Below are 18,842 nucleotides of genomic sequence, written 5' to 3'. Positions count from 1 at the left end.
CAGTTGGGTCTTAAGACTTTCCAACGGCAGGACATAGACTTTTCATGTACGTTTAAAATAAACAAAGGGCAATGTAGTTTTAGATTTTACAACGAAATGCGTCTTAATAATATGTGCAATGTTTGCTGAGTTAGTTAAACAGTCGAGAAAACATTAGGAATTTGTATTCTCAGGAGAACTGGTATCTTCAAAGGAACCAACGAACCTGTAGATTGACGTCACACTCAGGGCACTTTGTCAGGATCTGTACTGCCGTTTCGTTTTTCCTTTTCACAGCCAAATGTAAGGGTGTGCTCTTATTACTTCTGTGTTGAACATTTGGGTCAAAACCTCTCTCCAGTAACAGTTTCAGTGCTTCACCGCTTTCGTCTCTGAATGATGACGAGGATATAAGTTCGACACAACATCGGGCATTTATGCATTTTAGTTTAACTTAAGAAGTTACTTATTCTGCTTTCCTAACAATATTTGCGTGACTTTTATAAAGGAAGAAATATATGAACAATAACATAGAATAGAATAGAATAGAAACTTTATTAAAGTGTCAAAAAAACCGTCTAGCCAGGGAACAAATCCCTTACTAATTTGGGGACATGCAGATGTTTTGTGTTGGCTCCTGCAAGAGTCGTAAAGACAAAAGCTAAGCAATCAGAGCCAGTCAGAACATGTAATAATATCTTAGCGGATGAATGAACATGGAGAACAATCACATGCTGTCGAATTTAAGCACAACAAGAGTTACTTCGTTTTCAGTGGTTTTCGTTCTTTGTTTTTCTATTCAATTGGCTGAGAGGATGGCTAAAGTATTCGAAAGCAATCGTTTGGCGAAGGAAAGCAAAATTAAAGTAATCTCTGAATCGAATTATAAGTTTGACAAACTTTTATATGTCAACTTACTGATAAGTAGAGTGATGCATGGCTGTGTATCCCTGATTATCCTGTGTTATGAGTAAATAAAAGTGTATGAAAAAGGAGGTTCTACTCCTCAAACACTAAGATAAATAGAATACGAGGCTGTCAAATAACAACCTAAGCTCGTCGATCATGTGTCTCTTTGTTATCCTTCTCGAGCAGCACTAACAATTACAATCATTTGAATGTGGTAAAAAATAACCGTGATGTTTAAAAGCACTGTTGTTACCCACCAGTATATCCATGTTAGCTCCTCTCTCAAGCAATTCTCCAATGATGTCACAATGCCCCTGGTGACATGCTACATGGAGAGCTGTGTGACCACCCACTAGCTTATCAATCTGCGCAGAACAAAAAACACAAACCCTTTATCATATCAATTCTTTTTAAACGCCACCAAGTACAAATTTGATTCTAGAAGTCTTAAAAAATATACCTTTAGTTATCACTGTTTACTGACCCTAAGTTACGCAGTTCTCTTCTTACGCTCGTATTTATCATATTACCTTAGTTTAAGAAATTTTTTTCAGCCTTGCAAATACTATCCGCAAAAGTAAAAGGAATGAAAGAAAAAAGGTACCCGTTCTGGTTTAGCGTCCAAGATTTCCTTGACTCTTGAGAGGTTGTTACTTCTCGCAGCATTCACGAGGTTGATGTCCGCCTATTAATGAACGAATGTGTGCGTCAGACCTGTTAAAGTGTGGTTGTTACAGAGAGACAACTAAACGTAGTAGGATCGTCCTCGTTGCAGTTTTTTCCATACTGATACAAAATGGCACAGCTACAGTGCTTTAGAACTCCTTTTGAACTTTTAACGCGACATAATGTGTTTTCCTCTAGACCGTATATTTTTTACAAAGGCTTTTTCCTGTGATACACCTTCATTTGTTTCGCTTACCCTAATGTCTTCTCGATCTCCTCTGCACAAGTCCTTTATTACATTCCTTAAAAACGCATCTTCTGCCTCATCTGTGCTACCAATTTTATCTGGTTGAATTCCATCATCTTTTTCATTCTCATCTGTCTGTGTCACCGCACTTGCTGAAGATGAAGCATCGCCTAACTCGGGTTCGGTTTGCGACCCGCTCGAGGACCCAAAACTTGGAACTTTCTTGTTGTCTGTAGCTCTACAGTTGATAAGAAAAGATTCATTTTACTTGGACATCATGTAAAAGCAATTTCCACATGCACTAAAAAGGCCCTAATTCAGGTGGTATCCTTCGGACTGAATATTTGAATGTCCCCCTATTGGTAATGTGCCTTCGATTCAGGCAAGAGATACCAAGACCACGCGGGGAATCTCTTTGGCGTGATCAAAAATGTTGTGGTGCCAGGATAAAATTTCATCCGAATGTAGGTGTTTTGGAAGCGAGAATCCGCTCTACTTTAACATAGAAAGGTGTACAGGTATCACAAAAGCATTTGAATACCCTCCACAGGCTGCAATCTTCCGAATGAGTTGCTCAACTTCCGATCCTCGACATCTGTCCAGCGGTGTTTCCCCAGAGCCATTGACTTTCAACACGTCAGCTCCATAGCTTAACAAGCAGCGTGAAACAGCAACAAAGGGCGCACTGCTCTTTCGTACACCAAGTAGTAACTCCAGACCAGGCTAAAATAAAACAAATCTATTTCTTGTTGGCCTGTTTCAAGTGTTCAGTTAGTAAAACAGAGCGTAGTGGCCAAAGGCGTCATAGTAGCGGAAGGGTGAAATAGCCATGGTATACGTGACCTGACCCCTTCACCCCTCCGCGACTACAGCGCTGTTTACTATCGAGCTTCTTTTACTGATTAAACGCCATGAACAGGCTCATAGCACGATATTTTATGACGCTACTTATTTACCATTACTTCCGGATTTCTCTGAAAAACGCGTTCTTTCATTAAAGTGATGTGAAGCGCTGTATCTCCGTCATCATCCACCGCATTCACACTGGCTCCATGGTCCAACAATATCCCTACCATGACTGAGTACCCTTCATTGGCGGCTAAATGAAGAGCCGATTGATTTTTAGCGGTCAGAGCATCGACCTCACACCCCGGCTGTTAGAGAAAAAAATATACTCTCACTATCAAAATATCTTTATCGGATTGAATTATCAGATTCAGATTCATTGTTCGAAAGTTTTTATAAACTTTTGGTGAGGTTGTCAATAAAAAGAATACGCAATGGCCTGACGGTTCGCAACGTAGACTCCAGACCCGGGTTGTTTACCAATAGGATCTGCTTTGGTCACTATGTTATGTTCTATTGCAGGAAACTTTCGTTAGCCCTTTCCCTGCCCAGGAGAGGACATCCTGACGGAATTTCAAGGGATATACAATGATGGAGTAGCATCTCACTCACAGAAGGGTTGTTTAACAACGTACGAGAAACAAGGATATCGGTTCGTTGGTATGGAGCACCTGTCCAGAGTAAATTAAACCTCTACGTAAGCCATGTAGCAATCAATTATTTGCAGTGAACTGATCGTTATAGTAAATGACAGCGTTTTGTTTTCGTAGTTTTTCCAATTGGAGAATAGTAGTGTTGAATATCCCTGCTAACCACACGCAGAAAGTCATATTCCATTTCAAGATTAAACACATACGACATTCTTTCAAATCTGTCAAGCGGTTAAATTAACCACAAAGGGAGTCTTGCACACGAAAAAAAAAAGATAATTAAACGGGGAAAAGTCGTTAAAATCATTTTTCTATAAAATTACCTTCTTTAAAAGGATGTTAGCTATCTCACGATGATCTTTAATTGCTGCAATATGAAGGGTCGTAAACCCATCATTTTTAACAACATTCAAAGAATTCCCGGTTTTGGCAAAAACTTTTTCCACGGCGCTGTGAATAAATGACACAGTAGAATTATGTTGTCCTGAATGTCAAAGCGAATGTTGGTAACAGCATTAAAGTAATTTTGTAACTAATGTTTGGTCTCGTTTCTTCTTGATCACTCATCGCCCCAATTGTCCAAATTACATGAAAACCAGCCCAAGTGATGACCAACGACCCTAGAAATCAGGAAGATCATGAGCTTCATGTTCGACCTTGGTTTGCGTATAAGCCTAGGCCCAGGTGTCTCAGAAACTGCGACGATTAGTTGAAAACTATGCCTTGGGTCTGGGTACTGTTGATCCATCCGATGCCAAGGATCTGAAAAGCTATAGTACCCTTACTCTGATTAAGCTGTCTAACTCAGTAGTGATGTAATTATTTTTGGCATAGTTACCGTTTATCTCCTTTCAAAACAGCTTGTTGAAGATAATTGAAACCTTTTCCGTTACAAAGAGTGTAACAAATTCTTGGACACTCTAACAGCATATCCACCATGCTGTGGTGTTTTGCTCGGATGGCATCATGGAGAGGGGTATCACCTGCCTCGTCCTGAAAATGGTCAAGCGTAATGTCAGGAGTCACGTGGTGCCTTTCGACTTTGTTTATTTACTGGCAGCTTGGGTAGCAGTGTATTTGAGCACCAAAATGTTGGGATGAAAACATCAAGAATGGGTGCAAACGTCAAATGGTCCAGTGCCGCAGCCAAAACAGTTGAGTCTTAAGACTTTCCAACGGCAGGTCATAGACTTTTCATGTATCGTTTAAAAATAAATAAAGAGCTATGTAGTTTTAGATTTTACAACGAAATGCGTCTTAATAATATGTGCAATGTTTGCTGAAATGGTCAAACAGTCGAGAAAACATTAGAAATTTGTATTCTCAGGAGAACTGGTATCTTCAAAGAAACCAACGAACCTGTAGATTGACGTCACACTCGGGGCACTGTGTCAGGATCTGTACTGCCGTTTCGTTTTTCCTTTTCACAGCCAAATGTAAGGGTGTGCTCTTATTACTTCTGTGTTGAACGTTTGGGTCAAAGCCTTTCTCCAGTAACAGTTTCAATGCTTCACCGCTTTCGTCTCTGAATGATCACGAGGATATAAGTTAAACAAAACATTGGGCATTTTTGCATTTCACTTTAACTTAAGAGGTTACTTATGCTGCTTTCCTAGGAATATTCACGTGACTGTCATAAAGGAAGAAATATATGAACAATAATATGCAGATGTTTTGCATTGGCTCCTGCAAGAGTCATAAAAAAAAAAGCTAAGCAAGTCTAGACATGCAAAAATAACTTAGCGGATGAATGAACACGAAGAACAATCACATGCTGTCGAATTCAAGCATACCAAAAGTTATTCAGTGGTTTTAGTTCTTGGTTTTTTTATAATTATTCAATTGACTGAGAGGATAGCTCAAGTTTGGTTTTAGGTCTTGGTTTTTTTTTTATTATTCAATTGACTGAGAGGATAGCTCAAGTTTGCGAAAACAATCGTTTGGCGAAGGAAAGCAAAACAAAAGCTCTGAATCGAATTATAAGTTTGACCAGCTTACTTAAAATTACTCAACTTACTGGTAAGTAGAGTGATGCATGGCTGTGTATCCCTGATTATCCTGTATTTTAAGTACATAAAAGTGTATGAATAAGTAGGTTCCTCTCCTGAACACTTAGTATGTCAAAATAATGATTTAAGCTTGTCGATCATGCGACGACAACGACGATGGTTGGTTGGTTGATGGTTTTCCTCCTCGTGTAGCACTAGCAGTTACAGTAATTTGAACGGAGCAAAAAATAACAGTAATGATAAGACAAAAATTAAAAAAATTATTACCCACCAGTATGTCCATGTTGGCTCCTCTCTCAACCAATTCTCTGATGATTTCACAATGCCCCTGGTGACATGCAACATGAAGAGCAGTGTGACCACCCTCCAGCTCGTCAATCTGTGTAGAACAAAAAGATACAAAGCCTTGATCATTTCAAATTTCTAAAACGCTACCAAAATCAAATTTGATTCTAAATCGTGAACTGATATTACATTGATAAATTTTATCGTTTTCGGTATCTTTGTTTACTAAAACCTAAATTACACAGTTATCATCTTATGTTTGTATTTATCGTATTGCCTTGATTTCAGAAGTTTTTCAGACTTGCAAATGCCATCTGCAAAAGTAAAGAATGAAAGAAAAAAGGTACCCGTTCTGGGTTAGCATCCAAGATCTCAATGAGTCTTGAGAGGTTGTTGCTTTGCGCAGCATTCACAAGGCCGTGAGCCTCCTGTTCATGAGCTTGACGTAGTAAGTCTCTAAAGAGACTGAAAAGCCCTGGAGAAAAACATACAACAGTAGTGGTGAAGAAAACTACACTTATGATCTGTACTTTAAAGGAATTTGTCTTCTTGTTTCTCAGGGCAGTTTTCGATTGAGTGACATAGATGACATTGAATTGTTTATCTCGCTTTGGGAATGGTCGAGAAAACTCGTGCTTTCATCTTAGCCAATCAGATGCATAGCTCAAATCACTCACGTCCTAGTCACTGACATTTTCATGCGCTTCAAAGGTTTTACTCTTCTAGATTGGCCATTTTTACTAACGCTCTCAATACGATTGTACCCTAACTCTGTACCTAAGGGATCTTCGCTGCCCATGTCACAAGCCTCTGTTGACTGCTGGAGGTCTGGGTCAGTGACAGAAGTCACAGCAGCTGGGCTCAACATCCATCTGGTGCCTTCTACTGACACTAAAATATCACCATCATTATCAACTTCCAACACCTTTCCAGTACGACCAAGGATCTACAAATGGAATAAGATAAGATATTATCTTGTTTAAAACTGTTTATTCTCCAATAGCTTTTTGAAATACATATATAATTGGCTCCAGATTAGTGGCGTGTATTGTTTACTTTTTTAGCTTCCGCACATGCACACAGGAGTTTGCGAAGAAGAAAATTTAAAAAAAATAAAACTTACTGATATCATAGACTCGTTCCATCTTCCATGTTCTTTTTGGAGCTCTTTGACAAAGTTCTCATCACTTTTAACTACGACTTCATCGCCTTGCTTAAATTTTTGAATCTGGGTAAAGAAAAATTATATATATATATATATATACAATATATATAAAGTGATACGACACTGGAATGTCCTTTAGCTAGCTCTTGGAGTGTTTCCTGTCCCACTCCATGTCACTAATTCCTGTTGGCCAGTTAATCGAATGGCGATGCTTTAAATTATCAGTAATCACATGGCGTTTATTGTGTGCCGTCAGAAATTTAACACATTGTCACTGTTTTAACTTTGAACGAACCATATAAATTTTGACATAAGTAACTTCTGTAGGATATTTCTTGATCATCCAAGATCCAAGCCACTCGTTCTAACATACCTGATGCCAATGTTTATGACAGTCAAAGAAAAAATTAGGGCTACTTCATAACACAAATATAGTTAAGTCATTTGAAGAAGCTCTTGGCGAGACAAATGATTGCGTTAGCATTACCTTTGACAAAACTGCTGGATTGTAACGCCATCTTATGTCGCGATACTCTACAACAACGTCACCATTGGGTGTGAAATCCTGCACGACTCCAATTTTTCCAATATACTGTGGATATAAGTGAATTGTTTCTGAAGTGCGAGTTGTCAACGACATTTCACTGAATTGGTTTAAATCTAAGAGGATATGCACTAGACTAAGAATATTGTACACTTATTGGGAATTGAATACTGAGACTTTCAGGGCCTCAAATTAGGGTTAGACACTAAATGTTTTTAAAAGTTTTAGATAGTGTTATGAGTCCGTGAAAGCAAGTCCCAAACGAACCCTTTCCATGTCTGCGTTCCATTCCCCATGACCAGCGGATAACTCCTGAAGCTTTCCTATCGCAAGCTTCTGAAGGTAGACTTTGTCACCACTCATAAACCCACTTTTGGATTTTCTTATCTGCATTGTGAGCGGTGGTAAATGATCTTTGTAATAATATCCTCCAGCAGCTGGCGAAGTGCACTTGAGGTCAACCTACCAGTTCGAAGGAAATAGAAGTAAAGACTAAGTATCCAATGTGTGGGATTTTTTTGACTGCAAGAGTTTTTCAAAGTGACCTAGTCTCAAGTTGTGGTTGAATTAAGCTCTAGAGTGCTTGAAATGGCGTAAGGAGATGTTCGAGATGTAAAATAGGGTCTGGAGTGCCAAAGATGAAATCATTCTCAAGATATAGTACTGAGAAAGTCAACAGGAACAACTTTAATCAATTGGATCCCTGTTTATGATTAAAAAAAATTATTTCACAACTACTACTGCTACTATTAACTATTATTATTATCATTGTAAAACTGATGATAATAATAATAATAATTATAATGTTACTGATGACAATAATAATAAAGCAATAATTCATTAGCCCACGTCACCTTTCCATTTGTTCCCAATCTATAAATGTCCTCCTTCGGTCCTTTGTTCCAGTTCACTCGCACAGCATCATTATTAGTCTCGTCACTCCAGCTGGTGACCTCAGTAACCTCGCCTTCCATAGGAGATTGGTTATCCTGTTCCTTCCATTCCCAATCTGGTCCTCTGGTTACTTTTGCTCCCTTAAACATTCCGCGGGCTTCAATCTTAGTGGCGCCTTGCCTTTTGCCAACGGGGATGCTGTAAATTTGCATGACCCAATTAAATATATAATTCATTAATACTCTTCAAGAGAATATCAGTCGATATTCTGTTGTTTTCTTCCACTAGTGACAAATATAAAATGTATCTACGAACAATAAAATAAACCTAGAAGTATTTAGTTGCTGACAAAAATGTTAAATCCCTATTAGAGTCTAGAGGCTGGACCGCTACAGGAACCGTGACGTCTTGAAGCTGATCCTTTTTCATTTGAAGTCAATTTTCATTAAAAAGAAAAGAACGACAAGAGAGGAAGAAACCAAACTTAATAGATAATGCAATGTTATTGAGTAAGACGTATTAGTTCTGATGGCAAATAACGTTTTACTTCTTTGGCAAAAGATATTGAAGTTAAATTTGATTTAAGACAATGGAACATTTTTGACATCGATGGGTTTACGTGGACGCAGAGGCCGCTGACCTGTTTCTTTGACAACTTACCCTTTGGCGCGACTCTTGTCGAATCTTTCAAAGCGATGATTGACATCATGGACATCGTTCATGTAACACTTGCTACACAGATCATAGTTGGGACAATCTAAACAGTGCCAGCGCAGTCCAATGATGGGATCTTCTTTACAACCATCGCAGCTAATAAATAGATGTTTCGCGTCTAATAGAAGAGGTAACCAGAATATGAAATAGAGAGATACCTTACGTTTAGGAGTGAAGAGTTATGCCTCGACATCACAAATGAAGATGAGAGTAATCTTCGCAGCGATTATCGCTACTTAAGCAGCAGTGAAAAGAGGGGCTGGAAAAAATTTAGCTCTGTGCGGGAGTTGAATCCATGACCTACAGGTTTGAATGTTTCCCAGTCTTTATTCTCACTGCTGCCTAAGAAGTGTTCACAACTACGATCATCACTTTTTTCTTCATTTATTAATCTGTGGTTTAAATATATGATATTCATAGATTCACAGTTGTTCTTGGCACCACATGCAGTTTAGTCCCTGATACACAATATCCTTCTCTGTCTGACTTCGTTGAATAAAACAAAAATATTTCCGAAAATAACGGAAATGTTCCACTGTTACACATCCTTCTATGTCTGACTTAGCTAAACAAAAGACTAAGATTTCCGAAAATGCCGGAAATGTTCCACTGGTTTTCAAAAACAGCCCCATATGTTCTGACGACTAATAGAAATTGCAAAAGATGTTTGGTGGCTACACGAGTTTGTGCGATGAATTCTACTAACATGATGTGTAAAGGACAAGTTGGCCCGTAGCTTTGCAGAGTTTGCACATGAGCATATTATGATATGGAGCTGTTTATTAGTCTCCCTCCTAGTTTGTTTGATAACGTCACTGGATTCTCTACCTCCTACATCTTTCTTTTTCAGAGGAGGGGGAGGGGAGCTTGGGAAGCGTTGATTGACATCTCAAAGAATGCAGACTAGACGTTTACTGATCTATGTTACAAAACCTTTTTTCTAACGGCAAGAGATCTCGCGCATGAACCGATAATGTTTGAGACTGAGCCGGAAGTGTTGTTGTGAACGCATCAAATGTAAAGGGAAACCTTTTTACATTTTTTGTTTTTCTCTCCTGGGGTTGTTAAGCCGCCTAAATCAATAATAAGTTGATAATAGGTTGAAATTCTCGGAAAACAAGGAAGACTTAATATATCAGAACGAAGGTCTTTCGAGCTCATTTTACAACAAACTTTTTCAATAACTTGCTGTCTGACTTGAAAATATAGCTCTGGGTTTGTGGGAAACTGAACGCACTTTTTGGGATGCAACAGATTCACGCTGTAACATATCCACTTTCACTTAGTGAGCAAGCTGATAAATGAAAAATCTGCATATTATGAAGTAATGGTACACATCGCAAGTCATATGAAAAACCGTGTGTAGTTATAAAAGACATAGTGTCCATCGAAAAGTTTGACGACCTAAAATTTTGCAAGGGAAGCTTTTAATGAGAAGGTATAAAAATTTGAAACGAGGATCGTTGTTTTCATTTTGGTTAGGATTGTCACGGACTTCAACTCCAGTTGAAAATCCAATGATTTATCCGTGTCAGTTGTCAGTCCGCATGGTTTCTAAACCTCGTGTTAATGTGTTTAAATCGATTTAATTGAAATTTTTGCATCATTCGCTTGCCTAACAAAAGTGCTGAGATTGCATTTTATCCTCTTTAAGGAATACAATATTCAGCTAGAGTTGTTTGGATGAGTCTGGGCAGGTATTTCCGTTTAAATTAAGATAAATAGCAAGAAACTTAAATCGTCACTCACCGCCATTTGTGAGACTAAAAACTCGAAGATCGTGTTTCCTTTCGATTCCAGCCCTGTAGTCGTGCTTCCCTCCACAATCCCACTGTACGTAAACAAGCTGTGCTGTCACAGGTGACTTCTTGTCTTTTCCGACTTGAACTACTGTACCTACAGAACCTTCTCCGCCATCTTGGTTTCCCCACGTCCAATCTTGACCACGAACAACTCGGGTGCCTAGAAGATTTGTTGCCATAGTTATACCAGGATTTTCCTTATCACGTTTATACCGACTAGATCTGATGGAAGCTTCTCGAGATCTCGTCTTTTCTTAAACAACAGAAAAGCATATATTATCCATCAGAAATATTCCTGTCTGATGAGCCGGTCGATGGATGACTGCGATTCAATACTCTTCTGCCTGTTTTACACAAAGCTAACAACTTCCCTTCTCAATTCTAAAATTACTCAAGATGTATCGGTGAGAACAGTTGCCGATTGGGGCTGCAAAGAAAATGCTTCGTTGGCGATAAAATGCTAATATACACAGCATATTTTTCCTAGAATTCGCAATTCATAACCGCATTTGTCGGGGATTCCCCAATACATCATTCAGGACACATTATTGGTTAACTAAAAGTTGCGTTACCTAATATTTCATGTTATGGTAATTTCTGAGAATCCAAGTGAGGATTAGGAGTGGACATGAAGAAACAGATAGAGATTGATGAATACAATTTGTGTTGATGACGATATTTATTTAAAGAGCATTGCGTGAATGTTGGGTATGGTGAAAAACATTTTAACTCCGCTGCTCTAAGACGAATTCAGCGAAGAAATCTACAGAGTAAGGAGAGTCGTTTGCTTTACAGTTCCCGGAATAATAAACCAAAAATAAAAAAGCAAAACACTAAAGAGGAATAAAGGAGGAAAATAATAGAGATCTGTCATAAAATCCTGAAAACTGGTTGATGCATTTGATTGCGGCCCATTTTGTACCTGCTAAACCTGCTTTTATTCTATTTTACGTAACTAGAAGAACATTTTCCATTGTATTTGTGGTCCCTTGCTCAACGACCTAGCTCAACGACCTATCAGGATCTCTCAAAGAGCGCCGAAGTTTCAAAACGAAGGGTATGTCGTTATTAACGACCAAAGCTGGGTTTTTCACAAAGTTTTACCAGCCCACAAAACACATGTTTGTTTTATCTGGCGCCAGCCCCGTCGGATCCTACATTAAACCCTTTTTTGAGACGCTCTAGTTTCGCTTTCAAGGTGACGCTTTTTTCGTTAATACTTACAAACCACCTGTCATATAAGGCGGAGCTTCATTGAACTCTTTAAAAACTATTTTTCTACGCCAGGTTTTAAACCAATTAATACACCAATAAATAACCGTACTTCTGCTGATCTTTATTATTCATTAATAACAATTCTCGAGTAAGTAGCCTCGATTCAGTTTACCGGTAATAATAACAATAATACAACTTAATATTTCTTCCGACCTCCCCATACGGAACAGATCCCATTTTTTCGTTTCCAGAGAAAGACCAGTCCTCGGTATCCCATTGGAACCATTCTTCCTTCCAGCGCATTCCTTGTACATGCTGACACTGATGAGAGTTCGATTTGAACAACACGAACGGCGTGTCTGTGGGCAGGATGATTTCGTTTTCGGCGTGCCCATCCGTGCGGCAGCAGTACTCAATTAGCGTGTTTTTGGTAAACTTTCCATCCGGCATAGCTCCCCTATAATTGTTGTTGTTATCGCTATTTTCATCGTCCCAGCGAATGAAACCTGTTTTGAAACCTGTCGAAAACAGCAATTCATCATCTTCGTAATTAGGAGATGAATGAAAAATGGGGGTTACAGAAAAGTGAGTGGAGCAGAGCACAGACGAAAAGTATGTAATAGTTGAAAAGAGATATGAGAGAAGGATAACCCTCTTGTTGTAGATTTGGTTTAGCGGTGAAATCATTATCAAAACCTTATTTTCTTTAATAAGCTCAACTTTTTAGATTCATAGCTATGGAAAAGACTGAGGGTAGAAAACCTGACTACGAGTTCTATCATCATACGCCCTTTCACGACCCCATATCTCTCTTAGCAGGCTCAGATATAGATAAAACTTTATTTTATCTTTATGGCAATGGCGCGTTGTCAAGAGGTCTCTGCTTCAGAAAGATTCAACGTCGTATGAATATCTGCTTTTTTAATTACAAGAATGGCCAAGTATTATAGACGTTATTCGACTCATTATTATTATCTTTACGAAAACAAACCTTCGGGACAGTCTCCTTTCTTGAAGAGACAATATTGTCCTGGTGACCAAGTAAGGTCATATTTTGTGCCTTGATCCTTGGTTTTGATACAAAAGGCCTGTTGATTTGTCCAAATACTTTTTTTTCCCGCCAAGTGGTAGGGATAAGACCAGCTGTTACCGATCTCGTTTTCATGATAACGATACCCATGATGCCATGTAAAACCAGCTGCTTTAGGACAGCCGTGGGTGGTCATGGGAAGGCCATATGTTCCCTGGGGCCAGGTAAGCGGTATAACTACAGGTGGATCTATGAGAGGGAGGAAAAAGAAAAGGAAATGAAAGGGAAGGGAAGAACGACGAGAAAGAAATCAGAAGGGCCTATAAAAAAAATTTTTAAATGACTTCAGAAGGCATCCAAACGCATTACTATTATGTCATCATTTCCGGCACGCTTTTCAGCGCAAGACCATAATTAGTTCCTTTTAGCGTTTTAAATTTCGAATACTGAACAATTTATATCCAACCTTTAAAAAATTGGAGACAATGACCGTAATTGAACAATAAGAAACGGAAGTAGGTTTTCCCTCCTTTTGACGAAGAAGTATTAATTTGAGTATGAGCCTCCACTTCATAGATTGCCAATGATCATTTACGAGATTGAGTCCACGTGGAAAATTTAAAAAGTTCCCTTACAGAGGAAAACTCCTCAACGATTTTAGGCTTGCGATTTAACCCTTTAACTTCTAAGATCTCATTAGTTATTCTCCTTACTGTCTGCCAAAGGATTCTTATTATGTTAGTTTGGAGAATTTGGTATTGTGTCAACTAACAATCCCCTAATTAATATTTTTTTTTATTCTCATCACTTGTCTGCTTGCTATTGTATTGATATTGTAAGGAGAAACTATGTCCTGGTCATTTATGGCAGTTAAAGGATTAAGAGACTTTTATTTACCAATTGGTACATTGGTACCCTTCAGCCGTGGATATTCCTTCAGGATTTGAACCAAATTATCCTTTCTAGATCTCAGAAGAGATTCCGTATGTTTGCATGGAGACCCAGATCCTGCACCCGACAACTGGTAAAAGTTTTTGTTCAGGGCCTCGTACACAGGAACAAGCTTCAATCCGATTGGCTCAGGCATGTCCATGCCTCCAGATGTAAGAACAATTTTGTGTTTTCCAAATTTATCCTCTTGTGTCATCTGTTCTCGGAATTTGTCCATGTTAACTGTGAGTGACCCGGAGAAGCCAGCAAAAGAACCAGAGGGTGACACAGATCCCTTAATCTATAAGTAAACAAATGAAAAATATCTTAGTTCTCAGTTAAGCTTCTTAGCTCAGACAGTGTGAGCCCCACAACGCCCTCTATGGGGAGATTTGGAAAACTTCGGAAGACGTAGTTTCTGCAATGACGACAGTGAGATGCTTATTGTCCCAGATTAATAAAACTTAAAAATTTATTTGCCTCTCTGGTGAGAGGGTCAGACACCCCGAAATTAATGTGATTACAGAGAAAAAAGTTAGATTCCGTAGCTACTTACATTTTGGATGGCGTGTTTTATAAATTCTGTCTGGCTTTCTTTTGAGCGCTCGATGACTTTCTCTCCCAACTCAACTTCAACTACAATGTGCTGAAGTTAAATGAACATCAGTAATTATTTTTTCATAAAAATCAACCGAATTTTAAATTATAAAAAATGTGCCAGCAATAGCTTCGTTGTCCCCAGGGTTTGTCTTCCATTCAGCCATTTTATGATGTTCCAAAATTGCTCATAAGATAATGAAGGATTTTAGGTGTATCACAGTAAAATTTACCCGACGTCCCCCCCCCCCCCACACACACACACACAAACGCACACTCACAAAGGCTCCATAATAATCTAATCTCTAGTCCTCCTCTACACTTTGTTTGCGATAAAAAAAATGACTGTTCCTTAGTTCAGTTTTTACGATCCCAGATAACTTACAATTCCCCATCTTTCAATAAAGCTGAAGTAGGTTCGTTCGGAGTAATCATCAGGTAGACCACAAACAGCAGCAGCAAAGTCCTCAGACACTGGGAATTTCTTAATTGGGGCCAAATCTAACTGATAACGAGCACGACCACGATTGCAGACCTTCTTCTCTTCATAAAACACATTTTTGTAGGTGGATGTCTCTTTAGTCATTTTCTCAAAGTCTATAAGGATGCAGTTTGTTATAAAGTTGATTACGTTATGATTATCATAAAGACATATTTTACTCCTACATAGTACTGCATTCATATATAAATCATTTTGAATTCGACACGGTTGAGTGCCAATCGCCTGATTGAAATAAACTGCCATATCATGCTGTCATTAACTACATTCAGTGAAAGGCGGCAAGGATTATACTCTTGAAGACAAGGAATACAAAGCTGATTCGCACCATGTCCGCTTAAGTGTCCTTGATAAAGCGAACTATGTTTTAAATCTTTAAATGAAGTTTATATTGCACTCACTTGAACTCAAAGTGAAAGCCACATTCCATAACCCTGCGTCATAACCACCTTTGAAAATAAACAAATGGGCCGAGAAAATATCAGAAATATCTGAATTAGATGATTTCTTTACTGGTACAGTTGAAACATGAAAAAACATAAAAATACTGAGAATATTGCAAAACTCGATTTCTTCGTTTTTTACTGCAAAATATTTGTTCAGCTTTTACCGTTTCTTATTATTGTTTATGTTTGACTGAGGCAATAAAATACAAGGAACAATAAAAAATAGCTTACAGCAAATAACCCCAACAGGTGTTGATTAAAATAAACATAATAAACCTAAACTGGTTTGAAGCTTGATTTGTAAGTGTCTGTTTTTTCCAAAAAACAAAGGCAGCAAAAGCGAAATAAAATTGAATGATTGAACTTGCTAATAACCTACCATTAGCGGATACATCAACAGTAAGTTTGTTCTGATAGCTTTTAGACCCGGAGAAAACCTCGTTCTTTGTCGTAGTAACGCAAGAAGACCTTGGCGCAAAGCTGACCTGATCTGGAATCAGATACTGCCTGCCTACAGACACTTTGTTTGTGTCGTAGGATAGTTTAAACACTTTCCTTGTAAAGAGCAATCCTGGATCAATACCTCCATTGGACAGATCACCGCCATCGGGGTTTCCTTCAAGAAGATTGTAGCCGACGCCAAGAAACTGAAGACCTTTAGGAGGTTCTTGATAGGCGTTGGTTTCAGTAACAAAATAAGCCAATAAACTTGTAAGGATGAGCGCAGAGAAAGGCAACATTTTTATCAATAAATGTCAACGACAACTATGTTCCGATGAAATTGAGATCCTGTAATAGAGTTAAAAGTTCGTTTTGGTGAGTAAGGCGTATGAAAAATCTACTTATTCGTACATTCTGGCTGGTCACCTATTGCCTGCAGCAATTTGCTACACAGTTATGCCAAACCATGAAATGCATTATTGTGCTTCATCCTGATGAGAAATCACAACAACGATTACGACTTAAAGAAGAAGGGAGGTTCATTTTTGTGAATTCTTGAGGATGCCTGAAGTTGTCTAACTATCTACATCTGGACTGAAACTCAGTTAGAATGTGAATTATGCTTGCATGAGGTTAACTGAAGCAGTAAACATGAAATGAAAAATAAAATAGTTAAAAAAATCCAGAGTTTTATGTTGAGATCTCAGGTAATGTTATACTGACCTGCTCATCTATAGAATGAAGCTGATCCAAGTGTCAGTAAAAGCTTTATATATGTTTAAGATTGTTTGTTCCACCATTTTTCAATTAAAGAAACATAATAAAACCTGTTAGTTCAGAGGTCCAACAAACAAATTTGAGGGAAAGTGTAGCCGACATCCTGGCCCTTAACTCGAATAAGTATTCCACTATTACATTTTACCAAATATGGCCATGAGAGCGCGTAACGCACTGTAGAACAAGGCAAAAATACGGAGCAAAAAAAATTTTTTTTCGCTTTGTAGACTTGAAATTTAAGGAAACGAGCCCTTAAGTGCGACAGATTTTTTTTGTTTGGTCACAAAGAACGCTTTAATGTTTTCGTTCGTGTTGTTTTAGTCTTACTCTTATTGATACGTGCACAGATAAGGCCGTAGGATGTATTTCGCAAACTAAAATGAATATAAATCTAAAGGTGATCTGTAATAGCTAATAATAACTCCGTTGTTCGCTGGCTTATTATATAATAAGAGGGAACATTTTGATCATTGCTCGTATTTTTCTACGCCTCTTTGGGGCTTGGAAAAATACTACGCAACATGCAAAATATCTTCGCATATTATACTGTAAACATCGAATAAGGTGTATTTACAGCGTTCCTTTGGTATTATTAAAAGCAAATATTCTAAGGTTCTGTTGATCATCTCGAAGGAATAGTAATTTTGTGCCTTTCTGCCAAGATGAAGAAGAATAAAATGGTTTTCAAGAACTGTTTAGCAAATCTTGCAAAAATTTAAATTACGAGTCAAGAGTTCATGTTACACCTGAAACTTAGCTCTCTTCCAGTTACCATCGTTTGATGACTTAATTCCTTGCGTTAAAATCTAGTTTTCAAATCCGATTGCGTAACTTTAAGACAACTCTCTGAGCAGTTTAAACAGTTTCTGAGCTATTAGTGAAAGAGCATGCTAATAAGTCCTCGTCAAATACATCTGTTCAAGGGTTAATATTTCCCAACAAAAACTTCCTCCTTTTGTTGTGTTCAAATCTGGATATGCCTAAACTGGAGAAAAAAATCAATGATATAACGGCCTGCGATGAATTTTATTTACGAAATCTTCTCTACATTCCAGCAAGTTATTTTGGATCTCAGTGATTTATTCCCTTCTCAATATATATTTACAATTAGTTTATTCCTGTTTTTTTTTCTTTTAGTGCACGCAATGGTCTTCAAAAAATAGAAGATACTCATACTTATGTATGTTATAGCAAATAATAAAATTTGTCAATAATTGCTCCTAAGTGCACTGTCATTGCTTTCCCATCGGAGTAGCTCCCTGATTTGAAAGTGACCTTACGCTATTGTCGTAGAAGCTACATTGCACGTCATCATGCAAGTTCGCAATCATTTTAAAACTTCTCTCTCTTGAACTTTTAATTACCATTCCAAGTGTATCATTTTGCGTCTTAACGTCACAAGAAGGAAATTGATAAGAAAATAATTAAAATAGCTAATGCAGTCTTAACAGAGCCCTTTCAATGCTACGTAATGTTGAATCGAGCCTGAAGACGTCATTTCAATGACAATTATAGCTTACTTAAGACTAAGTGGCGACAGAGGCATAGTTCAGTGCGACCTTGGCAGTAAACAACAAAGGATAAAACGTTAATTCTGCCTTCTGGTCTCGATTATTTGTGCAGTAAAGTATTTGCCCTCTGGCAGTAGATGAGCTGGGACTTTTAGGACTATGCGAAAAGTGAGTAAACTTAAATCAGAGCTCATTTTTGTCAATTTCCGTTGCCGAGATAAGTGAAACAATGGGAACTATTCAACTGTAACAGATTTATCTTATTGGCGTCATTGAGCTAAACTGACCAATCACTGTCAAGAACCAAAAACGGAGAAAGGCTCCTCTTTACCCTAGTTCTTTAGAGTAAACCACAGCATAATCTTCGAAAGTAACCCCTAAATTAGAGAAAAAATCCCGTCTGTTCCCAACAATTACAATTTTGATGCCGAATCTCTCCCTTGAGAAGTCGCCCAGGAAGTAATGTTTTAGGAATGATGATAAAAAAACTAATCTGTTCGAAAGGTTCACCAATACTTGTCTCCATTGTTATTCAAATTTGCGTTAACATTTCACGAGACAAAGAGCTCCTATGGTTTAGGGATTGAAAATAACGGTTGCCGTGGCGACTAAACGAGTTATTATGGATATTTTAGCTATACAGGAAAAGTCATATATAAATAAGACGCGCTAAGTTTTATATCAGT

At 38.1% G+C, this 18,842-nt stretch overlaps 2 protein-coding genes across 4 annotated transcripts in view; both read right to left on the bottom strand.

Annotated features, from left to right (window-relative positions):
* Positions 1-11,183, bottom strand: part of LOC131790936 (uncharacterized) — a 44,482-nt gene extending 33,299 nt beyond the window's left edge. For 2 of the 3 annotated variants that reach the window (XM_066166998.1, XM_066166999.1), the window contains exons 1-20: positions 10,658-11,183; positions 8,855-9,026; positions 8,155-8,392; positions 7,568-7,762; positions 7,244-7,348; positions 6,715-6,819; positions 6,369-6,537; positions 5,939-6,066; positions 5,578-5,685; positions 5,315-5,355; positions 4,657-4,822; positions 4,136-4,290; positions 3,621-3,747; positions 2,758-2,955; positions 2,343-2,524; positions 1,811-2,039; positions 1,493-1,573; positions 1,146-1,253; positions 898-938; positions 206-371 (exon numbers count right to left, since the gene is read on the bottom strand). In XM_066166998.1, the coding sequence (XP_066023095.1) occupies positions 206-371; positions 898-938; positions 1,146-1,253; positions 1,493-1,573; positions 1,811-2,039; positions 2,343-2,524; positions 2,758-2,955; positions 3,621-3,747; positions 4,136-4,290; positions 4,657-4,822; positions 5,315-5,355; positions 5,578-5,685; positions 5,939-6,066; positions 6,369-6,537; positions 6,715-6,819; positions 7,244-7,348; positions 7,568-7,762; positions 8,155-8,392; positions 8,855-9,026; positions 10,658-10,889 (2,946 nt within the window). In that variant the 5' untranslated portion in view covers positions 10,890-11,183. The remainder of the gene's footprint in view (positions 1-205; positions 372-897; positions 939-1,145; positions 1,254-1,492; positions 1,574-1,810; positions 2,040-2,342; positions 2,525-2,757; positions 2,956-3,620; positions 3,748-4,135; positions 4,291-4,656; positions 4,823-5,314; positions 5,356-5,577; positions 5,686-5,938; positions 6,067-6,368; positions 6,538-6,714; positions 6,820-7,243; positions 7,349-7,567; positions 7,763-8,154; positions 8,393-8,854; positions 9,027-10,657) is intronic. The other variant, XM_066166997.1, reaches the window with a different exon arrangement.
* Positions 11,184-12,093: 910 nt separating this feature from the next.
* LOC131790927 (uncharacterized) lies at positions 12,094-16,167 on the bottom strand. The gene is made up of 7 exons (XM_066167337.1): positions 15,807-16,167; positions 15,383-15,493; positions 14,868-15,079; positions 14,442-14,531; positions 13,853-14,186; positions 12,917-13,204; positions 12,094-12,443 (listed from the first exon to the last, which is right to left on the bottom strand). The coding sequence occupies exons 1-7, from the start codon at positions 16,165-16,167 to the stop codon at positions 12,094-12,096; spliced, it is 1,746 nt and encodes a 581-aa protein (XP_066023434.1).
* Between the last annotated feature and the right edge of the window lie 2,675 nt (positions 16,168-18,842).

The sequence above is a fragment of the Pocillopora verrucosa genome, chromosome 5 (genome assembly GCF_036669915.1).
Source record: "Pocillopora verrucosa isolate sample1 chromosome 5, ASM3666991v2, whole genome shotgun sequence".
NCBI classification, from domain to species: Eukaryota; Metazoa; Cnidaria; class Anthozoa; order Scleractinia; family Pocilloporidae; genus Pocillopora; species Pocillopora verrucosa.
This window is presented reverse-complemented; position numbering and strand designations above follow the sequence as displayed.